This window comes from Agelaius phoeniceus, chromosome 4, assembly GCF_051311805.1.
Source record: "Agelaius phoeniceus isolate bAgePho1 chromosome 4, bAgePho1.hap1, whole genome shotgun sequence".
NCBI lineage: Eukaryota > Metazoa > Chordata > Aves > Passeriformes > Icteridae > Agelaius > Agelaius phoeniceus.
In genome coordinates this window covers 68,641,449-68,664,971 of record NC_135268.1, presented here as the reverse complement: position 1 = coordinate 68,664,971, position 23,523 = coordinate 68,641,449, and the positions used below count along the sequence as shown (strand labels likewise).

Genomic DNA, 23,523 nt, shown 5'->3' with positions numbered 1-23,523 from the left:
ACCCCAGAGCTGTCTGGTTGCAATCCTGTGCCGCGTGCTCTGGGATCGCTCTGCTTAAGCAGGGAGATTCGACCAGCTGCGATCCCATCCGACCTGACCCATTCTGCGATTTTTATTTTATTTTACTCTGTCCCGCCCGCGCCCGGACGGTCCCGGAGTTCGCGACCCCTGCTCGGCGCACGCGCCCCCGCACGCGGGCACCACCCCGCCCCGCCGGCGTCGCGCGGCCCGTGCCCGCCCTCCCATTGGCCACGCGAGACCCGTCACGCGCGGCCGCCCCCTGGCGGGGCGGGAGCGCCCGCGCAGGCGCAGTGCCCGCTGAAGGGGGGACGGAGGCGGCGCCGGCAGGACCCGCGCAAGGCGCCTTCCCGCGGGCCGCGCCGGCCGCCGCTCCGAGCCATGCTGCGGGCGTGCCGCCGAGCGGGGCTCGCCGCGGCCAAGCAGGTGAGCTTTCCCCGGGGGAGCCCCGCGACCCACCCCTGCTGTGACCAGCCCTGCGACCGGTGCGGCCGGGCCAGGCCTGCGGGGAGGGAGGAATCCCTGTGACCGCGGCTCGGCGCGCGCTGAATGACTCCGCACGCGCGGGCCCTGATTGGCTGCGCAGCCTTTGACGGGCGGCTGCGGCCGCCAACGGAGGCGGGGGGCGGGCGCTGGTCGGCGGGGTGTACTACCAGTCCCAGCGTGCATCGCGGCAGCACAGCATGGGACGGAATGAAGCACCACCGCAAAGCACGCTGGGATTATTAGTCCTTAATGGGTGGCGGGGAGCCGCGTTGCTTGCTGGGGGCTGTAGTGTCGGCCGCCATGGCCGCGCTGGGCCCGCAGCTCCGCTCCGCTGCTGCCAGCCCACAGGCCGGGACAGAGCCGGGAGCCGCGGGCATGGCCCGGGGCTCAGCGGGGGCTCTGTGGGGACACGCACAGCCCGGCGGCCCCGCGCGGATGGCGCGTGGATGGGCGGCAGGCGCGCTCCCCGGCGGGAAGGACGTGACCTTGCCTTCCCCGGCGCGGCCTCCCGCCCGCGCAGCCCCTCACGGACCCGCCGGGGCCGGCTCCCGCAGGGCTGGGACCGACCCGCCCCGCTGTGCAGCGTGAGTGATGGCAGCGCTCGTGTGTGAGGGATCCTTCTGTCCGCACGGTGGGACACAACTCGCGGTGCCGAGGGCAGAAGTGCCCGTGGGACTCGTGCTGTGTGTTCTGGATCTTTGCCTCTCCTTATCAGCGGAGATAAGCATGGTGATGTGCTCTGGAGCCTTTTTAAAGCAGTAGGCCAACTTTAGGAAGCCACAGGGATTTATAGGTGAGGCTGACTCTTTTACCAAGGCCCCAAATTGTATTTCAGCTGCCTGATAAAAAAATAACCTGATTAGATCACTTTTATATCCTGTTTTCCACCCGGTGTTCATTACCCTCTGTTCACACGATTTACCAAAAGAGAAGCTGTAGGTTCTTCCCTCTACAGCTCCAGCCTTTCCCACTGCAGCAGCTGCATTTCCTCTGCTGCTCTACAGGGCTGGAGAGTCCTTTGGTCACCTGATGGCCACTGAAAAAGGGCTCTGGGTTTGCCTGGCTGTGGAAAGTTTCATCTGGAAGTTGAGAAGACAGAAACCAGGCTTTGGCAGATATTTATCACTCGAGGCTATTTGCATGTGCTTGGCTTTAACAGAATGTGTCTGGAATGAGTGTACAGCTCCAGAAGAGCCAGGGTGGTGCTTTGCAGCTGGAAGTTGGTCATCAGGCTATAAATATTTGGTGAAAGAGTCACAGAGTGGTTTCTCATTCCAAACCCCCTGCCCTGGGCAGGGACACCTCCCACTATCCCAGGCTGCTCCAAGCCCTGTCCAGCCTGGACATGGACACTTCCAGGGATAGAACATCCACAGTTTCTCTGGGCAACCATCACACCACCCTCGCAGGGCAGAATTTATCCCTAAGAACTGTGCAAACACAGAGATGCCACAGCACTCTCAGTTTGTTATCTGTAACAGAGAGTTCATGGTAGAGACTGGGAAAACTTTATTCGTTCTTTCCTTCCCTCTTTCCTGTTACTCATTTTTTCCTACTTTCATTCTTTCTGTGAGCTCTTTATTCATTCTTTCCTACTGTAAGTTCTGTGTGTGGAGCATCACTAAACTTGTAACAATTGAAGTGGCTTTGAGAGGAGGGGATCTTCAACACTCAGAAATGTTTTCTGCTACATGTGCAGTGCTGCAGAGAGACTTTTCTCTTGATTGAAGTATTTTTGAAGTTTTCTGTGAAATGAACAGGGCTTTTAGTAAAAGTGTGTGATATTTGGCAGAAATCTTGAATGATGGGAAGTCAGAGTTCTGTGGTGAGATGTCCTTGTTGTACCTGATCTCTGTCTTAATGAAGAAAAACATCTCTCAAGTTTCTGGTTTGCTCTTTCTGTTGAAGTGCACAAATCCCACGTTACAGAAATTCTGGATCAGGATACTCGAGCCTGGTCCCTAAGAGAGGATGAGCTAGAGCTGAATGAGCAGAGGATGGTGTGTCCTGGCCATGGTTATTTGAAATTATGCATAAAGTATAAACCTGCAGGGCAGATTTAATTTGTTTAATGATGTTTTGCCGTGCTGCTCTTGCCCTGAGCACTGTGCCAGAGCGAGCTCACTTGGATATCCTTAAATGTCCCTAAATCACTGGGGCTCATAATACTAACCAGAGTGAATGTGTGATGTGCCCTGCTAAATGATTCTTGTGGTGATTAAATAGTAGGTAATGAATGCAAAATAATAAGTATTTAAAAAGTTGAGTGAAACAAAAATTATGTAGAGCTGCTGGAGGAGGAGGAAATAGAAACAGCTGCCCTGCAGTGCCCTTGCTATGGGCATCCTTGCTGTGTCCATGCTGCCTCTTCCAAAGAGTTTTCTGTCTTCTGCAGGACAGAAAGTCATTTATTTCTGCCTTTTGAAGGGCACAGCAAAGCACATGTGATGAATTTCTCCAAAATTCTTTGAGGTATTATTACAAATAAATGACAGGGGCCTGAAAATTTACAAAGTCCTGGAAATTTTGCAAAGAGGAGATTAGAAATGACCTGCTAATTTCTGTATTATGGTGGTACAGCAAATACAAGTAATATTATTATGGTGGCCAAAAAAGAACAATTTAAAAATTGATTTTTAAAAAAATCAGTTATTTTTTGAGGTATTAGTGTATCTGGATGTGAGAGAGGAAAAATTTGGCTTCTGTTCACAAAACTTGGGTACTTACAGATTTTCATTTGCTGTTCCACTGGCTGGCTGTGGAAATTTGTTGCAGTGACTTGAAAGATGGAGTTGGTGAGGGCTTGTTTTGGGTTTAATTACTGCTCCCATTGCTACAGGTGTGAGAGTCCCAGTGCCAGAGATGTGTTTTGGTTCCTCTCATCTGCATGAAAAATAAATAGAAATTAGGATTTGGCTAATTCTAGAACAGTTAATCATGGAAGAGATCTCAGAAGATCATCTGGACTAAAATCAATAATCCCTCCAAAAAACCCCTCCTGGTGTATAAAGCTGAGTTAAGAGAAGCAGGTGTTCTCCTCTGCCTTGGTTCTCCCTGAGCACAGCCTGATCCTGAGGGCAGGAACTGATGTTTGCTGAAGGTGTGGAGCCAGATGGGTCCAGTGTTTGCCATCACCAGCTGTGAGCAGGGGTTTTAGGCAGCAGGGACAGGGCTGAGCTGGCCCAGAGGGCAGGGACAGCCCGAGCAAGGATGTGGGAGTGGCAGTGGTGCAGGGTGGGATCATCTCCAGAAAGCCTGGCCAGGAGCTCAGAAGTGATGGCTCATTTCCAGGGGAGCACCAGGCAAAATAGCACAGTCCCAAAGTGTTGGAAGGGACTGGAAATTCAGTCTGAATTGATGAATAGAAAATCAGTGGGTTTTTCCCTTCTCATTTTATTGGATTGAGCTGTATGCATAATGCTGGATTATTTGCTCCTCCTGTGCTTCATGGTGTAACAGGGACATGCTGAGAGTCAGGAGCACGTTCAGAAGTTAACAAAATGATTTGTGGTAGGTAGGTTTAGAAGTTGGCAACAAAATGATTTGTGAGGCTTTTATTAGTGAAATTCCCCTTGAATGGAGCAGTGAAGCCTCAGGAAGTGCTCCTGGAGCAGTCAAGTCAGAAAATGAAAAATGTTACAGAATATATTTATTATTTTGTTGCCCTTTCTATCCATCCCAATCCAGAAAACCACCCACACTGAGGGCTCCTGGAGGTCTCTGGGCTAAGAGGAGCAGGCTTCCTCTTGCTGTACATGTGCTCCTGCTGCTAATTAAAAATGTTTTGGCTGCCTTTGTGGAAAGAATAAGAATGCAGTGTTCCTGCCTTTTCCTGTCTGTGCTGTTGGACAGGGATAGGACCTAAACCACAAGAGTTGTGCATGTTATTGCCATGTGCAAAAGAAATAGAGAAATTTGTCTTTTGGGGTTATGTTGTAGTGAAGCATCTCCCAGTTTTTTCTTTTTTAAAGAAAAAATTCCCTGTTGGGCAAAATATCTCAACTGTGGGAAAAGTTCTTTTTGTGCCTTGTACTTTGATTTCTCATGAGTCCTGTATTTCCCTGTTAGTAATTCCCATGTGGGGAAAGAACCTCTGAGGCCAACAATATGTTTTCTTCTGTAGGCTTAGAGTAGCTTAACCAGTCCTTCAGAGAAGATAAAAATCTTGGTAATGTGGATCTTGTTAAGTAGAATACAATAAAATATCACTCTTCATATACTAATTTAATTTATATTATAATCTGTTTTCTGTCTGGAAAGTGTACATGTTAGTAATTCTTTTAAAGGAGTGGTCTTGGTTTGGAAGCTTAAGGAGAATTGCTTGTATATCTTAAGAATTAAAAGTAGTTTGGAAGTTTAAGGAGAATTGCTTGCATATGTTAAGAATTAAAAGTAGTTTTAAGCATTTCAACAGCTGTTGTTGTGTTCTGCCCCACTCACACTGAGCCATTCTAGTATGTGACATTGAAATGCATCTGAAACTAACCCAGTTGTACTGCCCAGCAGATAAATCAGCAAAATAAATGCAGAAAGAAGCTGGGGTTGGGGTTTATTCCTTCTCATTTTCCAAATTTTCAATTCATTTTTCAAAGAATCTCATGACTTCTTAAAAAGCCCTGAACCTGGAAGCTGCACATGTGTTCCCAGGAAAGAGTCCAACGTTGTAGTGCTGGTCACAGCTGTCCTACAGAGACACTGAGGCTGTGGCAATGGAGCCATGAGCCCAGTGCTGCTGTCAGAGGGAGGTGTCCCTGTGTCCCTGCTGACCCTGCCCAGTGCTGCTGTCAGAGGGAGATGTCCCTGTGTCCCTGCTGACCCTGCCCAGTGCTGCTGTCAGAGGGAGATGTCCCTGTGTCCCTGCTGACCCTGCCCAGTGCTGCTGTCAGAGGGAGATGTCCCTGTGTCCTGCTGACCCTGCCAGAGCCCAGTGCTGCTGTCAGAGGGAGGTGTCCCTGTGTCTCTGCTGACCCTGCCCAGTGCTGCTGTCAGAGGGAGATGTCCCTGTGTCTCTGCTGACCCTGCCCAGTGCTGCTGTCAGAGGGAGATGTCCCTGTGTCCTGCTGACCCTGCCTCCTCCCCACAGAACAGTTGCTGTGTGAGGGCCTCGCTCCGTCCATCGCGGCCGCACCGTGGATATGCCACCCACTCCGGGGACTCCGGGTACGTAACTGGTCTGGGGCTGGGACTGGTTCTGCATTCACCTGGGGAGCTGCTCCTTGCTTTCACAGGGGAGCAGACTCCTGGCAGTGGGATTTCTGTGTGGAGTAAATCCTGTTCTCATGGGGGGTGTTCCTTGTTTGGTTCAGTCAGATTTAGATGAAGAAAATGAAGATGATCAGTATTTATCATGGAAGTTATGGGTTGGCATCTTACTTTGGGTTAGTCACTAAGCAGTGTTGTACCAGGCTGAAGGTGATTTAGAGCAGGTTCTAGAGCAGAGTGGTGGTCCCCAGCTGTAAGCTGAAAACTCACAAAGTGTTTGATGTTTGCCATATAATTTATTTATTTATTTATGTAATTTACATCCCTTTCACTCTTCTTTCCTCCTCAGTGTTTCTGTGGGCAAAGTCATTGGTGCAGGTCTGCTGTTTGTGGGTGGAGGGATAGGTGGAACTGTCCTGTATGCCAGCTATGACAGACAGTTCAGGGAGAGTGTGGAGAAGACCATTCCCTACTCTGACAAGCTCTTCGAGATGGCACTTGGGCCTGCACCTTCCAGCACACCAGTGCCAAAGAAACCAGTAAGTGTCTCCCATCCACCCCCACACATCCACTCTTCTGGTTTGTAAAAAGAGTGTCTGTACTTAGGTTTCAAATTCTGATTAATTTTGCTTTGTGCTAAGAATTTAAAAAGTTTAAGAATTATGATTCCTTAAATTCATGAACTCCACCAAGTTCCTACTTGGTGCTGCAGAAGTGATGCTTGTACATTTCCCGTTGCCATCTCATGATTGTGGTGTGTGGGCTGTGAAACTTGTTTTTATTTGGAGTAAAATAATCTTGTAGAATCCCAACTGAATAGCTGCTCTGCTTATACTCAGAAATAAAATGGGGAGAGAGAGAGGCAGGTGACAGGCTGGAATTTAACTGTTTACTAGAGGCTTAGTGTAGTTAGTGGTGTAGCAGAATTACAAAACTTACTCTAAATGAAGAAAACTGAGAACATTCTTGAATAAGTAAAGATTTGAATGGTATAGAGCCAGGCATAAGCATCATGCTTCGAAATCTTAGTGGCACTACCTTGGAGAAAGTAAAATCTGATGCTGCCTTTGGCACAACTCTGGAAATTGAAACCTGGAAGTTTCTCTGCTCCTCCATGTGAAAGGAGACACTTCCCAGTAATCAAGAATACTGAAAATCTGCTCTGACCATGGCTTTTTTGAGCTTTCAGAAGCCATTTGGCCTTCAGGAAACTCAAAATATTTTGAATTGAATTTTAAGAAAGCTGTTCTTAATGAGTGGGGGAATACTATTTAACAAAATTTTCTCTCTTCTTGTTTTAGCTATAGTTTGTGTGATCATCCAAGCTCTTGGTGCCTCCCAGGGAATTTGCAAACCAGATTGGTCAGCAGAGTTATCAACTCTCCAGTCATGGCTCTAACTCAGATGGTTTTATTTTTGCCTTGTGGCTTTCCACAATGGATATTAAGGGATTAATATCATAAAATGTCACAATACTCTGTGTTTGAGTGTTTATGTGCCCCAACCACCAGCATCTCAAGCCTTTCAAAAGGAAATCAGTGGAGCCAAACTTAGGGTTTCTGCATTCAGCACACTCAGAAGTGCTTGGAATATTTGGGGCATGAAGCTATTTGTTTTTTATGCATAATTTAATAAATATTTGTTTATAGTGCAAACTGCCACAATTCTACCTGCATTTTTGAAGAGGAAAAAATCATAAAAATTCCGTCTGAATTAAAAATCAAGTCAAGGCATTAGATGGCTGTTTTAAATTGCACTTTGAAGCTCAGATTTATGGTACAGACACCTGGATATGGGAAAGTTTTTTTCCATTATACTGGAATTGGTGAAATCCAAGCTGTTTGAAAAACTGATGATATTTCTTATTTCTGAATTTTCAAGATACAACAAGGTCCACTGAAGATCTCATCTGTAGCAGAAGTAATGAAAGAGTCTAAACAGCCTGCTCCCAAATCTCAGATAAGCAAACCAGAAGGTGCTGCTCCTACAGAGGAAAAAGGAGGTAAATTTATAGAGTGTCATGTACAAAGAAGCAAATGATGTACAAAGAAGCAAATGACCTTATGATCTCCTGTATCATATATGGTAGAGTAGATTAAAATTGTCCTTTGAATGGTTGAAGGTAAATATAGTATATAATATAATTATATAAATATACTATATAAATATAGTATATAATATAATTTCTTAGAATTAATTTTTTTTTTTGCTTTCCAAGTCATAACATTTGCATAAAGTGGCTTTAGCTTTTTTTTTTTTCCCCTATTTTTTTTAAGAAATGCATTTAATTTAGAGGATATTTGGAATCTGAGATAAAGAATTAATAACCTTCATAGTTTAGATGTGAGACTCAGCAGGAAGAGAACTTTGGGTGCTGGACTCTGAGGCTCTTGCAAGCACAAGATACTTAATTTTGGATAATTACTGGGCTATTGTAAAGCCAGATCAAATGGAGCTTGTTTAGAGAGGAGCACTTGTGATGTCTTGTTATGTTTATCTCTAATGGCTCTGTGTATGTGTAACTAATATCTTGTTGCTGTTTATCCAGGAAATCATCTTCTTCTGGAAATAATAACATCCATATCCAATTAATATTTTTCTACAGAGGAAAATTAAGTCTTATAGCCCTGTTATTATATTATAGCACTTAGCTTGGAATGGTTTGGAAGAGAGCTTAAAAACAGTCTAATTTCAACTCCCTGCAAAGGGCAAGCACACTTTCCACTGGACCCAAAAGTCCATCCAACCTGGCCATGAGCACTTCCAGGGATGGGGCAGCCACAGCTTCTCTGGGCAGCCTGGTCCAGTGCCTCACCACCCTCACAATAAAGAATTTCTTCCTAATATCTAATCTAACCCTGCCCTCTGTCAGTGTGAAGCCCTTCCCCCTTGTCCTTCACTCCATGCCCTTGTAGAAGACCATGTCCAGCTCTCATGTAGGAACTGGAAGGTAATTGAAGGTGTCCCTGGAACCTTCTCCATGCTGAACACGCCCAGCTGTCCCAGCCTGTCCCCACAGCAGAGGGGCTCCAGCCCTCTGAGCATCTTTGTGGCCCCCTCTGGACTTGCTCCAACAGCTCCATGTCCTCCTTGTGTGGGGGGCCCAGAGGTGGATGCAGCACTGCAGGTGGGGCCTCACCAGAGCAGAGCAGAGGGGCAGAATCTCCTCCCTTGACCTGCTGCCCACACTGCTGGGGATCCAGCCAGGACAGGTGGTTTCAGGACTGCCTGTGCACCTGACAAGATCATGTTAAGCCCCTCATCCACCAGCACTTCAAATCCTTCTCCTGGGCTGTTCTTGATCCATTCTCCCCCCAGCCTGTGTTTGTGCTTGGACTTGCCCCGACCCAAGTGCAGGATGCTGCACTTGGTCTTGTTGAGCTTCATGAGGCTCACACAGTCCCACCTCTGGAGCCTGTCCAGGTCCCTGTGGAAAACATCCCTTCCCTCCAATGTGTGACTGCACAGCTCAGCTGGATGTCAGCAGCAAGCCTGGCAGAGGGTGCTTCAGTCCCACTGCCCAGGTCACTAACAAAGATGCTTAATGGTCCTGGTCCCAACAGTGACCTTGAGGAACACACTTCTCACTGGTGTCCACTGGACATTGAGCCACTGACCACAACTCCTGAGTATAACCATGCAGTCCAGCCAGTGCCTTATCTACAGAGTGGTTCATCCATCAGATCCATGTCTCTCCAGTTTAGAGATAAGGATGTCATGCAAGACAGTGGCAAATACCACTTCAAATTTCTGAAATCCAGGGAGATGATGTCACTTACTCTTTCCTTATTTAGCAATGCTGCTCCCTCACTGGAGGGTCTCTCTACTCTGTCATGCTGCTCAGGCAGCCAATGTAGCAGACCCCCAATGTAATGTCACCTATCCCTGCCCTCCCTCTAATCCTGACCCCTAAATTATTGGTTGGCTCCTCATCCATTCCCAGGCAGAGCTCCATGCACTCCAGTTTTCACTGACAAAGAGGGTGATTGCACTCCTTGTCTCCCCTGCCAGGCCTTCCTAAAGAGCCTTCATCCTTCCATTCCAACCCTCCAGTCACAGTTGCCATCCCACCATGTCTCCATGAAGTGAGCTTCCCTTTTCTGGGCCCCTTTTCCCAGCAGCTTTGGTTTAACCCCTCCTCACCAGCTCAGCAGGCCCTGGCTGAAGATGCTCTGGCCATGGTTTTGTGGCAGATGGAGCCCATCTCCCCAGCTGTACTAACTGGTGTGTTCTGCAACTGTGTTTAACAGCAGGCAAGGCTGCAGCACAGATCATCTCTGCAACAGGGGTAGCTGTGTCGGTGCCAGCTCCGGAGATACAGACTGAAGAAGGTGACAAAAACCTTGTGAATACAGTGAAGAAAACCCAAATCCTCTAGCTTCATGTGCATGCAGTCTTGCTTCTGTGTTGGTATTTGTCATTGTTGAAAGGTGTGAGTTTCTGTGCCTTGTGTAGAAAAATTCCATCATCTGTTAATAGAATTTGGGCACAGTGAGAGCTGCAGATGACTGGGACAGGTGTAGGTGTGAGCACGAGAGCAGAGCCTGCCTTTGTGCAGAACTGAACCTGCACATTGCACTTTGCCTCTGCTCTTGGTGGCTTTGTGATTGCTGTTCAGTAGGGCATCTCTGCCCAGGGACACGTGAGGAAACTGTGTTTATTGTTGAACTCCACAAGAGACACCAGCCTTGAGATGATGGTCTCTTCCAGATGAGATTAGATTATATTAATTCTTTTAGTTAGGAACATTTCATAGAAAGCATGCCAGGATTAAGTACCTGCTGCACAGTAACATCAACATTATTCAGAGGTGACCTGATGGGTTTTGTTGCAGCTTAAGGCTGAGAGCTCTGGGCTGTCTCCTCAGTTCAGATGCAACTTGCTGTTGATCTTGTTAGGTCAATTCTCACTCTTAAAGGCATTTTAAGTGGTTGTAGGCAAGGAGTATAATTGTGATCCACCATAGCCTTCTCACTCATCCTTTGTTGGGCTCTGCAAGCATGCCAGAGGAGAACTGAGAAAAAGCAAGAAGGGAGATTCACTTGAAATTTAACCTTGGCTCTGTAAGTGTTTCTCACTTCTTGCTTTGCCTTTGACTTCTGAGTCTTGTGTAATTTTGCAACTAGACAGTGGAAAATCTCCAAAGGCATGTGAGGTGTCCATGCTCTTGTCTTTAAGTTATGAGACTGGCCTTTGTAGTTATGGATATAAAGATCCTTCAGGTAGTTCCAGCATGGTTTTGAGCAGAAGTCAGATCTACAAAGTGATACCAACTACAAAAATCAGTTTTGATAAAGTTACTTCCCTACAAGTAACCTCTGTACACTAATTTGGACTCTCCACTTGAGCAGTTTGACTCTTTTTTTTTTACTTCTGAATAGGAAAACAACACGAAGCTTCCCATGCTGTAAAAGAACGGCCACCAGAAGAAGTTGCAGCCCGGCTTGCCCAGCAAGACAAAGAGGAGCAAGAGAAGGTATCAGGTGAGTCCACACTGTCACTGTTTCTGTGTGTGTTACATGGGACAGAACTGTGCAATTGCACTGGCTTTATAGTCCTAAGCTCCTTACACACCTCTTGGATGTGGGAGTGGTGGTGAAGCTTCTTCCACCCACTCATAAATAACTGAGTATTGAAGAATTATGGAAAAATTGAGGTTGGAATAGACTTCAGGGTTCAAGGAAGATATGAATATTTGTTTCCAGAATTATTAGAAGTGAACATGGGATATACCTGCACTGCCCTGCAGTCCCATGAGAGAGGTTTCCACTGGGTGGTGTTTTGCTCTCCTCAGTACCTCTGCTCCAAATGAGGAGAGCATTTTGGTGATCTTCTGTAGGCTGCTGTTTAATTCCCAAACTGCCCAGCCCTTTTAGATCATAGAAGATAATTTAAGAGACTTAGAGGCTGTAACATGTTATTTTACTAATTATAAAGTTCTTTTCTTTATTGTTTAATTGACTTAACTTTTTTTTCCAGCCCTTGCAGCAACTCTAGAAGGAGCCCTAAACACAACTGCTCGTGTAACCCTTCAGGCTATCACTGCTCAGGAGTCAGCTGTGCAAGCAGTGAATGCCCATTCCCAAATACTGAAGGATGCCATGGATGATTCTGAGGTAAATTGGACAAGCGGGAGCAATTTTTTTTTCATTGTGTTCAGCAAAACTTCAATCTGAATTAAAAATAAACTTAGAATCTCTTCTTGCAATGCCTTTATCACAGTTTTAACTCACCTTTCCATTTGTGAAAGGTGGTATAGTCAAATAATACAGTGGTTTTGAATTTGAATTTTGTTGTTTGGGTTTTTTTTCCAACTCCTCTATTTTCTTTTTGCAGGAAGAAAATTCAAGTTAAGGCATTAATAGTTTTCACACTGTATTTTAATTAATTTTATTTTAATTCCCAACTTAAGATCATGCTGTCCATCCTAATAATTCCACTGAACTTTTTCCTTTTGCCAGCATCCTCTTGCTGGATTTTGTTTGTTTCTTGTCAGGAAATAGGAAGGGGATGTACAAGTGATAACATTTGTGGTGTGCTCGTGCCAGAGTTTGTGTGGGTCTGCCACTGCCCATTGAGTTCTGGAGCAGAGATAAAATTCAGTTGTTAATCAATTAGCAGAGACATGGGCAACCAACCAAGCACTCAAGACTTAATCTAGTAGTTAGTAAAATAACTGCCTTAAGAGATTGCTTTTAAGCTTAATAACTAAGCTTAATTTAAAATCAGCTTTAAAGTATTATGGTACTCTAAGTATTAAGTTTAAAAGCAATTTTAAAGTATTACAGTACTGTAATGCATGTGGAGATTTCCCCACTATAGTTTGTGCACCATTCAGTGATCTCATGTAAGCTCTTCTGGGTGAGTAAAACTCTGTGGCTCAGGAAGAAAACCCATTAAGAATTAGAACAAAACCAAAACAAAATGTTGGAAGGGAAAAGTAACTTGTAAAGCTTCCAGCTGTGCTGCTGAAAAACACAAGAATGGTGCTCAGATTGAGGGAAATGTTCAGTGACCAGGCTTCCACAGTGGGTACCCCTTGTTCAGTGATTGCAGTGACCCTAATGTGGAGTCTGTGCTCCCCAGGGTGCTGGGGGAAGGCTCCCACAGTGGGTACCCCTTGTTCAGTGATTGCAGTGACCCTAATGTGGAGTCTGTGCTCCCCAGGGTGCTGGGGGAAGGCTCCCACAGTGGGTACCCCTTGTTCAGGGATTGCAGTGACCCTAATGTGGAGTCTGTGCTCCCCAGGATGCTTGAGGGAAGGCTCCCACTGGGGGTACCCCTTGTTCAGGGATTGCAGTGACCCTAATGTGGGGTCTGTGCTCCCCAGGATGCTGGGGGAAGGCTCCCACAGTGGGTACCCCTTGTTCAGTGATTGCAGTGACCCTAATGTGGGGTCTGTGCTCCCCAGGATGCTGGGGGAAGGCTCCCACTGGGGGTACCCCTTGTTCAGGGATTGCAGTGACCCTAATGTGGGGTCTGTGCTCCCCAGGATGCTGAGGGAAGGCTCCCACTGGGGGTACCCCTTGTTCAGGGATTGCAGTGACCCTGAGGAGGAGTCTGTGCTCCCCAGGGTGCTGGGGGAAGGCTCCCATAGTGGGTACCCCTTGTTCAGTGGTTGCAGTGACCCTAATGTGGAGTCTGTGCCTCCCAGGATGCTGGGGGAAGGCTCCCACAGTGGGTACCCCTTGTTCAGTGGTTGCAGTGACCCTAATGTGGAGTCTGTGCTCCCCAGGGTGCTGGGGGAAGGCTCCCACAGTGGGTACCCCTTGTTCAGTGGTTGCAGTGACCCTAATGTGGAGTCTGTGCCCCCCAGGATGCCGGGGAGAAGAAATCCTCGCAGTGGCGCACGCTGGAGGAGGCGCTCAAGGACCGCAGGAGAGCTGTGGATGAAGCTGCTGATGCCCTCCTGAAAGCCAAGTGAGTTGCTGGATTTAAGTCTTGGAGTAAAAAGTTCCATTGCTCATGTGAGGGCTGGCAAACACCAGATGTGTTTCTAGAAAGAATGGAGTCACCTGTGTTCATATTGAATGATCTGTTTATGCCAAATCAAAAGGTGGTTTAATACTCATTAGCCATGAGCATTTTAATTTGACATGTGCAAACCTTGGGTGCCTGTGCACAAAGTCCTCCCTGTAGCAGAGAGTCTGAAACAGTCCTGTTCTCTGTAAGAACTGATTTATCTCCTTAATACTAACAGAGTGCTGGTAAGTTCAAGTAAGATGAAAAAAAATCCACAGTCTTTTTAGTATTATTGTTGAATAATTTTGTTAATAATAAATGTATTGTAAATCTCTTCTTCAGTCTGGAGAAGAGAAGGCTCTGGAGAGACCTTCAAGCACCCCAGCACCTAAAGGGGATACAAGAGAGCTGGGGAGGGACTTTTTACAAAGGCAGAACAAGGGGGGATGGCTTCAACTGACAGAGGGCAGATTTAGATTGGATATTATGAAGAAATTCTTCCCTGTGAGGGTGGTGAGGCCCTGGCACAGTTTGCTCAGAGAAGCTGTGGCTGCCCCATCCCTGGAGGTGTTCCAGGCCAGGTTGGATGGGGCTCTGAGTGACCTGTTCTAGTGGAGGGTCTCCCTGTCCATGGCAGGGGGTGGGATGAGATGATCTCTGAAGTCCCCTCCAACCCAAACTGTTTGAGGATGACTCCATGACTGCACTCTGTATTGAGTCAGCAACATCACCAGCTTCTTTTAGTTGTAATGAAAAATTTAAACCTTGCAGCATCCTTTGGCAGTTCCCTGTGTCTACAGAATTGCTTTTAAGCAATTTGATTTTTACTGAGCACAAGCCTAAGAAAAACTTGAATTCTGAATGGCAGCACTGCTCATACCCTGGGGTCTGTATGACCTGTGTTGATGTGCTCTGAGTGTGGTCTGTGGGCACTGAAGGAGCAGAAATAAAATGACAATATCTCCAAGATGCCCTTGTAGTGAGGTTAGAAATAAATTTGGAAACCCTTTGATGTTTCTAAGGCTGAGAGGGTAACATCATCCTTGAAGCTGCATGGTTGCTATCACATTATAAACTTCCCTTATCTCTGATGTTGCTGGGCTGACTGAAATTAGTGGGAGGTGTAATTGAGGTTTCATTGTTAAAACAAAGCTAATGCAAACCCCACATGCAGCAGCTTTCATTCTCTATTGCTCTACTGGATATCTTTGCTTTTATTTATTTTCTTAATTTACTTATTTTAAAGCTTGTTCCTTATTCTAATGAGGTCATTGGAAACCTCCATTGGTTTGAATGGATTTGGAAAAGGAACATTTTTTCACTTTTTCCTTGATTTCCAATTGTGCTAGAGGAAAGCATTTCTTTCCTAATTACAAAACCCCATAATCTATCTTTACAGAGCCCTATAAATTCTCTCCCATCCTCATTAATCTCCACCAGTCACCATGTCCAAAACACTTCTGCAAGCGTAAGCCATCTATGTTAAAAATGTTTCCTTGCTGCTGTTATGTGCTGGAAATGTCTGCTGTATAATTCTAACCTAATTTTAATCTCTAATTCTAGTTTTACTAATTCTAACTCCTTTCAGTGAACTTCCATCTTCCCTCCAGCTAAATCCTGAATACTAATTGCAGTATAAATAATACTCATTGTACATGGAATAGCCACACTGACATCTTTAGGTTTCAGGCTGTGGGAAAAAAGTAATCCTTAGTCAAAGCATCTTAGAGTTGGTAGATAGGAAGCACCAGTAGAGTTACCCAGTAGTTGTTCCTGTAAATACCAACAACATAAAGTAAATTTTCTTTGGGTGATAAGCCCTGTCTGTGTTACACTCAGCAGCTGTTTCTCTTTTCAGAGAGGAGTTAGAGAAGACAAAGTGTGTCATCGAGAAGGCCAAGAAGTCTCAGCTGGCAGGAGCCAAACCTCACATTGTTGCTGCAGAAGAAAATCTCCATCATATGATTGTGGACTTGGACAATGTGGTGAAAAAGGTAAAGCTTCCTCAGACTGTTTATAATTGCCTCTAGAGTGGGGACTCCTTGGCAGCTTGTGCAGACCTCCCATTCCCAAATCCTCTGCAGGGGGTGAGATATTTCATAGAATCACAGAATATACTGAGTTGGAAGGGACACACCAGGATCATTGAGTCCAACTCCTGGTCCTGCACAGGACACCCCAAGAATCCCATCCTGTTCCTGAGAGTGTTGTCCAAACAGTTTTTGAGCTCAGACAGGCTCAGTGCTGTGACCATTCCAGTGCACTGTGAACTGTTAATCCATCCTCTTGTAGCTATACTCAGGCTTTGAGCTGGTTATACTGCCAGTAATCAGACATGGCAAGATCTTCATGAGAACTTGAACTCTGTCTTGAAAGAGCCTCCAGGTGGCTTGATGGTCCCAGTCCTGTCTGTTGGCAACTTGTAATTCTTCACTTGATTCCAGGGGAATTTACCACAAGGTTAGGGAGGAGTTCAGTGTGTGCTGATGACTTGGTGGTAAATCACTTTGCACAGAAGACTGGGAAAGAAATGTAAAGGTGAAGTTTATCTCCCTTTGCAGGACAGCTGGTAATTCATCAGGTGTGTTTGAGGTGAATATGGCCTGATAGTGGGAACATCAGAACTCACTGAGGATGGCAGCAATTACAGGCATGGCTTACTAGGCCTGTATGATGGCTGTGAGCAGAGAAGAGGAGCTGGAGATGTTTAAGATATAAACTGAATTTAAGATACTCTTAGTCCTGTCCAGGCTACAGACTGGCTGTGTAGTTACAGTGGGCATGTGAGGCAAAATGGATTAGTTAAACTTCCAGCAAATAATTATTGTGTAAGAGAGGTTTAATATCACAGGATGGGTTTTTGTGCTCTCCCAGGTGAGTTTGCCTTGTTTGGGCTGGGAGTTGATAAGTGCCAGTATCCCAGGGCTTGGCTTTAAATGAAATGTGCCTTCAATTTCAATTCTTGCTTTGAAAAACAAGTGAATCTCACCCCTGCTTGTTCCAGGTTCAGGCAGCACAGTCTGAGGCCAAGATCGTGGCTCAGTACCATGAGCTGGTGGTCAAAGCCAGAGAGGAGTTCCAGAAGGAGCTGGACAGCATCACCCCTGATGTGAAGCCTGGCTGGAAGGGGATGAGTAAGTCTGGCATTGGAGAGGGGTCACCTTGTGCTCGTTGCACTGTGGTTTGTTGTGCATGGCCACTCAATGTCCACCATCCCAGTTCTCAAATTTTCACAGTATTTGGTTGGTCTGAAGTGAAAATGATTTCACAACTCAAATAATCTAAAGCAGGTGTTATGAAGAGAATCAGTTCTATCTGTGCTGTATGGGAAAGATCACCAAACAGAAAGTAGCTCTTGTGTGATAAATGTCATATTGGTTGTATGAACATCTCTCCCCTCCCTGCTATTTCAGGAAAGGAGTCAGATCATTTGAGATTTCAATCAAATTTCAGTATTAATCAGTAATCATGTACTTGGTTGACTTTGTGATTAGAGGTATTATAGAACACTGCTGTTACAGGGTGATAAAGAACTTCCTGAATTTTTCTACATCATCACTGAAAGGGAGAGGTTTCATTGTTTATACCCTGCCTGCCCCAGTACATTTTATTTCTGAGCTGACACAGTAACACACCTGTAGCAACAGCCAGTGCTGCACAAAAGCAGGGAACAGTCAGCTCCCCCCCAGTAGTGCTCCCTGCACACTCCTTGCCACAGGTGCTCCTACTTTAGCTGCTTTCATTTTAAAGACAAGCAGAGTTGCAGGAGGTGGATTGTGTGTGTTCACCATTGCTGTGGGTGAGCTCCTGCAAGAGCCCTCGTGTGGTATGTCCATGGGACAATTACTGTCTGGGGTAGTTCAAAGAAATTAATTCCCTAAAAACCCCAGACTGACAGATATTTCCAGTCAGGGTTTAACATAAGTGTGCTAAGTGATCTCAGACTTCTCTAGCTGATGTGTTGAGAGGCAGCTGTTAAGGCTTTATTTCCAAGTTACAGATTTTTTTATAGAAGTAGTAACTGTCATTTGAAAAAAATGGTGTCAGTATTGCTTCAATATTTTTCTTGAAATATACAGTGCAGAATTACAACAGATTTTCTTAAGGCTACTTTATGCTTTAGTAATGTGGACCTTAGTCCACAAAATAATTTTCCTGGCTAAATGAATACACCAGACCTTTGGAATGGTCAGTTTTCATTTTAAAAACAGCCAACCTCACACCCAGTATATGTGGGGAAAATATTTGAAATTAACAAATTGTTTGTGGAGTTTGCTTTTGGAGTGTTATTAGTTCTGAAAAAAAAACCCCAACTTACTTAGGCTCCCTGGGGATGGAGCTGCCTTTCCTTGCACAGGACAAAATCTTGGGTTTTGTGATCACTGCCCTTCTGTAGGAGGAAAGGGAAGCTCCTGGTAGCTTCCATGTGCCCCATTTCTTACTGGTGTGACTTGCTGAATGGGACAGGCTTGTTGTGGTCCTTGACTCTCACTGCCACTGGGGATTTTGTTTCCTGACCAACTCCTTCTGTTTGTAAGACCCTAGAAATGTCAGGCTAAAATTTCCAGTATCCTGTTGCACTTTCCTACTTCAAACTTCTGTTCCTTGCTGTGGCTGAACTCAAGTGTCCATCTGTGGGTTTCCAAGGGTGGTTTTAGTGGTTGGGGTGTCTTGGGCTATATCTTGCCTGTAACACAGAGACTTTTATGCTCCACATACTGTTCTTCCTGAATTCCTAAGGACTTGGTCTCATGTTTAAGTCACTGTAGATAAGCTCTTAGTTTTCTATTTTACTTTTGCATGACTGCCTTGCTGTAGTGAATGTGCACTAACTTTTCCAACTTCTTTCTGTTGCAGAGATAACTGACTTAGGTGAGTTACTATCACTTGTTCTTTTTCCTTGAAAGTTACATCTCTTTGTCCTTTTTATGTTTGTGTGGGGCATGGCTTTAAGTTAAAGGCAGTTATCAACAAAGGGTGAAAGGTGGCATTCCTTGAAAATTTCAGGCTGAGGTATGCCTTGGGACCCTTTCTAGTCATGTTGCACTCTTGGCTTAAACCACAAAGGGATCTTTTTGTAACCCTGTTACACTCAACAGCTGAGCTTGGTGCTGCTGGTCAGCTTTCCTGCTGGACAGTGAGCACCACTGCTCCAAGTCCTGCTGTGCCAGTCCTTTGGCCAGCACTCACCAGCAAGGTGGCTGAAGGACTGGGCAATCTTGCTTGCTTTAGACCCTGCAGGAATGCTTTCCCAAGTAGTCCCAGCTTTCCATACAGATGATTTAGCTGGCAGCCAGTGCAAAATGAGCTGCAGCATTTTATAAAGCCTTTCTCAGGTCACCAAATGCTGCAGGGATAGCTTGGGTCCTTCTGTTCCAGGTACAATGTGGTTGTGAATTGTGCTGCCCTCTGAGTAGCCAAACCTGGGGTAAGGAATCTGATTAGGAGCAGTTCATCTGGAGGACTGGTGAAGAGAAAATGTAATTCTGTCTGTCCCTCCCAGTGACATTCCCTGCTGCTCTGTGTGCTGGCAGAGGGGAAAATATGTGGTGGTGTAAAAACCAAGAAATGACAGAGCTGTTGACAGTCTCTGAGTGTGACATGGATATGGAAGTGTAAATTACAGCTGGGAATAATTTGGAAGAAACCAAGATAATTTCTCTCCTGGAATGAAAATACAGTTCAGAAAGTGGTCTCAGGTGGGCATTAGCACAGGTCAAGGGCTTGAAGTGCTCAGGGACCTCCCTAGAACAAGCTCACATTGGTCAATAACCCCTTGGAGCCACAGAGCACCCAAGTGGGAGGCAGGGGGGCCCTGCAGCAGCTTCCCTGTGTTCCCCTGCCCTCCCTCATGGCCTGTGTTCCCTTCAGCTGGGCAGCTGTCCACTGACGACCTGAACTCGCTGATCGCGCACGCCCACCGGCGCATCGACCAGCTGAACCGCGAGCTGGCCGAGCAGCGCGTGCGCGAGCAGCAGCACATCGAGGCCGCCCTGGAGAAACAGAAACTTGAAGATAAAAAAGCGTTCGAGGCAGCCGTGGCCAAAGCGCTGGAGCGTCACAAAAATGAGATTGAATTAGAACAGGAGAGGAAGGTAAAGTGGCTAAAGCACCTGGTTAAATCTTTGGGTCAAAAAGAAGGTAGAGAGTTAATGGAAAAGGCCAGAGGGACAACTGGGATGTTCTGGGTAGTGGGAGGCTTCGCATGGGTGACTCCCAAGCTAAACATGAAAAGGAATCACAGAATAATGAGCTTGGAAGAGACTCTAAGATCACTGTGTCCAACCTATGCCCTCACATCTCAACCAGACTCTAGCACCAAGTGCTATGTCCAGTCTTTTTTAAACACATCCAGAGATGGTGATTCTACCACCTCCCTGGTAAGAACATTCCAGTACTTTATTATTCTTTTGGTGAGAAATTTCTTCCTAATATCCAACCTATACCTTCCCTGATGTAGCTTGAGACTGTGTCCTCTGTTCTGTCAGGAGATGTTGAGCAAGGAAACTGCTGCAAAGTTAGAATGGTGAAATCAGACAGGGAATGACTTTGTGAAGTTACTTGGCTCCTGTTGGAGATAGGATTACTGGGTCAAAAGAAATCCTAGAATGATTTAGGTTAAAAGGGTTCTTCAAGATCACCTTGTTCCAACCTCCTGCCATGGGCAGAGACAGATTCCACTAGACCAGGCTGCTCCAAGCCCTATTGAACGTGATCTTGGAAGGGGTTGGGGCAGCCACAGCTTCTCTGGGCAGTCTCTGCCAGTGCCTCAACACCCTCACTGAGAATTTCAGTGTTTGATCTGACCTTGTGTGGCCATTATAGGACTACACAGGGAAAAGGTGAAGTCTCCTTGGTTTGGAAGCTTGTTTATAAACCAGCTCCAAAAGTGTTTGAGTGTTTGATTTGACATGTTACTGTATTTTTTATATACTTCTTTGGTAGCTGCACTAAGTGCCTGCTGAGTAACCAGCAGTTACTGACATGGTGAACCACAAATCAATTCCTTAACATCCCTAGGAAAAAGCTCAGCTGTCAGACTGGACCTCAGCAGGTCTTTAAGCTGAAAGAGAGGCTCTGTCAGTGCCACTGCTGTGACATGTGCCTTCAGTAGTCACTGCTGTGATGCTGTGGCAGTGTGTGACAGGCAGCTGAGCACTGGTGTGCCCTCGTGTGTGTGCAGGTGGAGGAGGTGCGGGAGGTGATGGAGAGCGAAATGCGGACCCAGCTCCGGCGCCAGGCTGCTGCCCACACCGACCACCTCAGAGACGTCCTGAAGATCCAGGAGCAGGATCTAAAAGTGGAATTTGAGCAGGTAAGGGAGAGGAGTCCCCAGGGGAATTAAAAAGATATTTAAACCCTTGCAAAGCACAGGTTTCATATGACAGAAGTCCTGAAACATGTTCCAGGGGATGGAAATGGGAGCTGGGGAGGGAAGCAAGCTTACCTTGAGGTGATACAGAGTGACTCAGTGTATAGGTTTTATTCAGATTTGTCTGAAAAGCTTTTGCTGTAGGTGATAAATTTTTGACACAATTTCAGTAACTGTTAAATTCACCCCAGTAAGGTTTCTTACTGGTATATTGTATTTACTGTATGCATTGGCCCTAACAAGGACAATAGATTTATAGAAATGTCTTTAAAATAAGGTAAATATTATTATCCTGTTTCTGTTACTTGTATTGCACTTTCAGAACCTATCGGAGAAGCTCAGTGAACAGGAGATGCAGTTCAGACGCCTTACTCAGGAACAACTTGACAACTTCACCTTGGATATAAACACTGCCTATGCCAGGCTGAAGGGAATTGAGCAAGCAGTTGAGAGTGAGCACTGAATTCCTCTTTCTTAAAGGACTGTGTTCCCCAAATGCCCCTTGCCCAAAGTTGGGCATCTAAACCCAGGCTTAGGCCTGTAGCTCACACTGCTGAGCACCCAGCAAATCCCAGATGAGCAAAGTGCAAGGTGGTTCTTTCAAAAGTTGCCCTGTTCTGGCTCTAAGCTGTGGGACAGTGTCACAGACATGTTTTATGAAAAATCCTTTCCTTAGGATTTTTTCTCCTGAGAAGCTGAGAGGCCTCAGGAGCAAAATGTAAACAATGATTGTCTGCTGCTGTGGAATGCAACAGGTGGATCTGTGATTGGTCTCATGTGGTTGTTTCTAATTAATGGCCAATCACAGCCCAGCTGTCTGGACTGTCTCGGTCAGTCACAAGCTTTCGTTATCATTCCTTTTCTATTCTTAGCCAGCCTTCTGATGAAATCCTTTCTTCTATTCTTTTAGTGTAATATAAAAAAAAAATATATATATTTATTTTTATATTTTATAAAATAATATATATATATATTTTATATATATATATATATTTAGTTTTAATATAATATACAATATAAAATAATAAATTAAGCCTTCTGAAACATGAAGTCAGATCCTCATCTCTTCCCTCATCCTAAGACCCCTGCAAACACCATCACAGGACAGACTTGCTTTAGAGCATGTGCTGAGGGGAGGGTGGCTGCTTTGGAAAGCAGAGGCTGGAGAGGGATGGCTCTTGCTGCTTGTTCTCAAAGCCACACGTGCCCACCTCAGAGCCCCTTCTCGGGTTCCCTTGCAGGTCACGCAGTAGCAGAGGAGGAGGCCAGGAAGGCCCATCAGCTGTGGCTCTCAGTGGAAGCGCTCAAGTACTGCATGAGGTCAGGCACGGGGGACAGTCCCACGGAGCCCCTGGGCAGCGCGGTGAAGGCCATCAAGGCCAGCTGTGCTGACAACGCCTTCACGGAAGCCTTAACAGCAGCTCTGCCGCAGGAGTCCCTGACGCGGGGCGTGTACAGCGAGGAGGCCCTCAGGGCGCGCTTCCACACTGTCCAAAAACTGGCAAAGCGAGTGGCCATGATCGACGAGACCAGGAACAGCCTGTACCAGTACTTCCTGTCCTACCTGCAGTCACTGCTGGTGTTCCACCCTCAGCAGCTGAAGCCGCCGGCCGAGCTCAGCCCCGACGACCTCGACACGTTTAAGTTACTGTCTTACGCCTCCTACTGCATCGAGCACGGAGATCTGGAGCTGGCGGCCAAATTTGTCAACCAGTTACGAGGGGAGTCCAGGAGGGTGGCGCACGACTGGCTCACGGAGGCGCGCATGACCCTGGAAACCAAACAGATCGTGGATATCTTGACAGCGTACGCCAGTGCTGTGGGGTTGGGAACAACTCAAGTGCAGTGAGCTAGGATTGGAGCTTTGGAGAGAGTTCAGCTGTTCTGGGCCAGAGAGAAATCCCATGATCTCCTGAGGGTTCAAACAGAGCTGGTGGCAGGGGCTGGAAGCAGTAAATCAAAGCACGGGTACCGTCTTGTTTCCTTGCACTGTATTTAATTTCACCATCTGTTGTATTTTTGTTGGTTTTGAGTTGTCATGACAACCAACTTCAGGAAGCTTCCCTACAATTTGTGTAAGAATTAATGTTTCCCCATCTTACCAAGTGGGCTTGTGATCGAACCAAAATAATGTTTGTAACCTGCCATTAATCATTTGCCACTTTGTCAGCTGAATAAAACAAGACTTCAACCACTTGCTCCTGCTGTTTAAGTCTCCTGTTTAAACATCAGCTGCATCTAGGCAGTACAAAGCTCAGTCTTTCTCCATGATCTGAAGAGTTAAAACTCAAATTTACTTCTTTCAAGGAGCAAGAAAGCAAGAATTCACTGATGTGATTTATTAATTTGTACAGCATTAAAAAAAAACGAACCCATTAAAAAAAAAATGAACCCACATTTGACTACAGGATATGTACAAAACTGGTGTTGGGGCAGATCATTCCCTGGATTTCTGCCCTGGTAGGTTTCTTGTCAGAGCTTCT

General features: G+C 46.0%; 1 protein-coding gene across 1 annotated transcript; it reads left to right on the top strand.

Annotated features, from left to right (window-relative positions):
* The first annotated feature begins 286 nt into the window (after positions 1-286).
* On the top strand, positions 287-23,238 carry IMMT (inner membrane mitochondrial protein). The gene is made up of 15 exons (XM_054632513.2): positions 287-444; positions 5,588-5,664; positions 6,056-6,245; positions 7,588-7,708; positions 9,957-10,037; positions 11,088-11,189; positions 11,686-11,822; positions 13,523-13,626; positions 15,527-15,662; positions 16,673-16,802; positions 18,526-18,540; positions 19,540-19,763; positions 20,852-20,983; positions 21,363-21,492; positions 22,282-23,238. The coding sequence occupies exons 1-15, from the start codon at positions 400-402 to the stop codon at positions 22,887-22,889; spliced, it is 2,232 nt and encodes a 743-aa protein (XP_054488488.1). The 5' UTR covers positions 287-399; the 3' UTR covers positions 22,890-23,238.
* Positions 23,239-23,523: the final 285 nt, after the last annotated feature.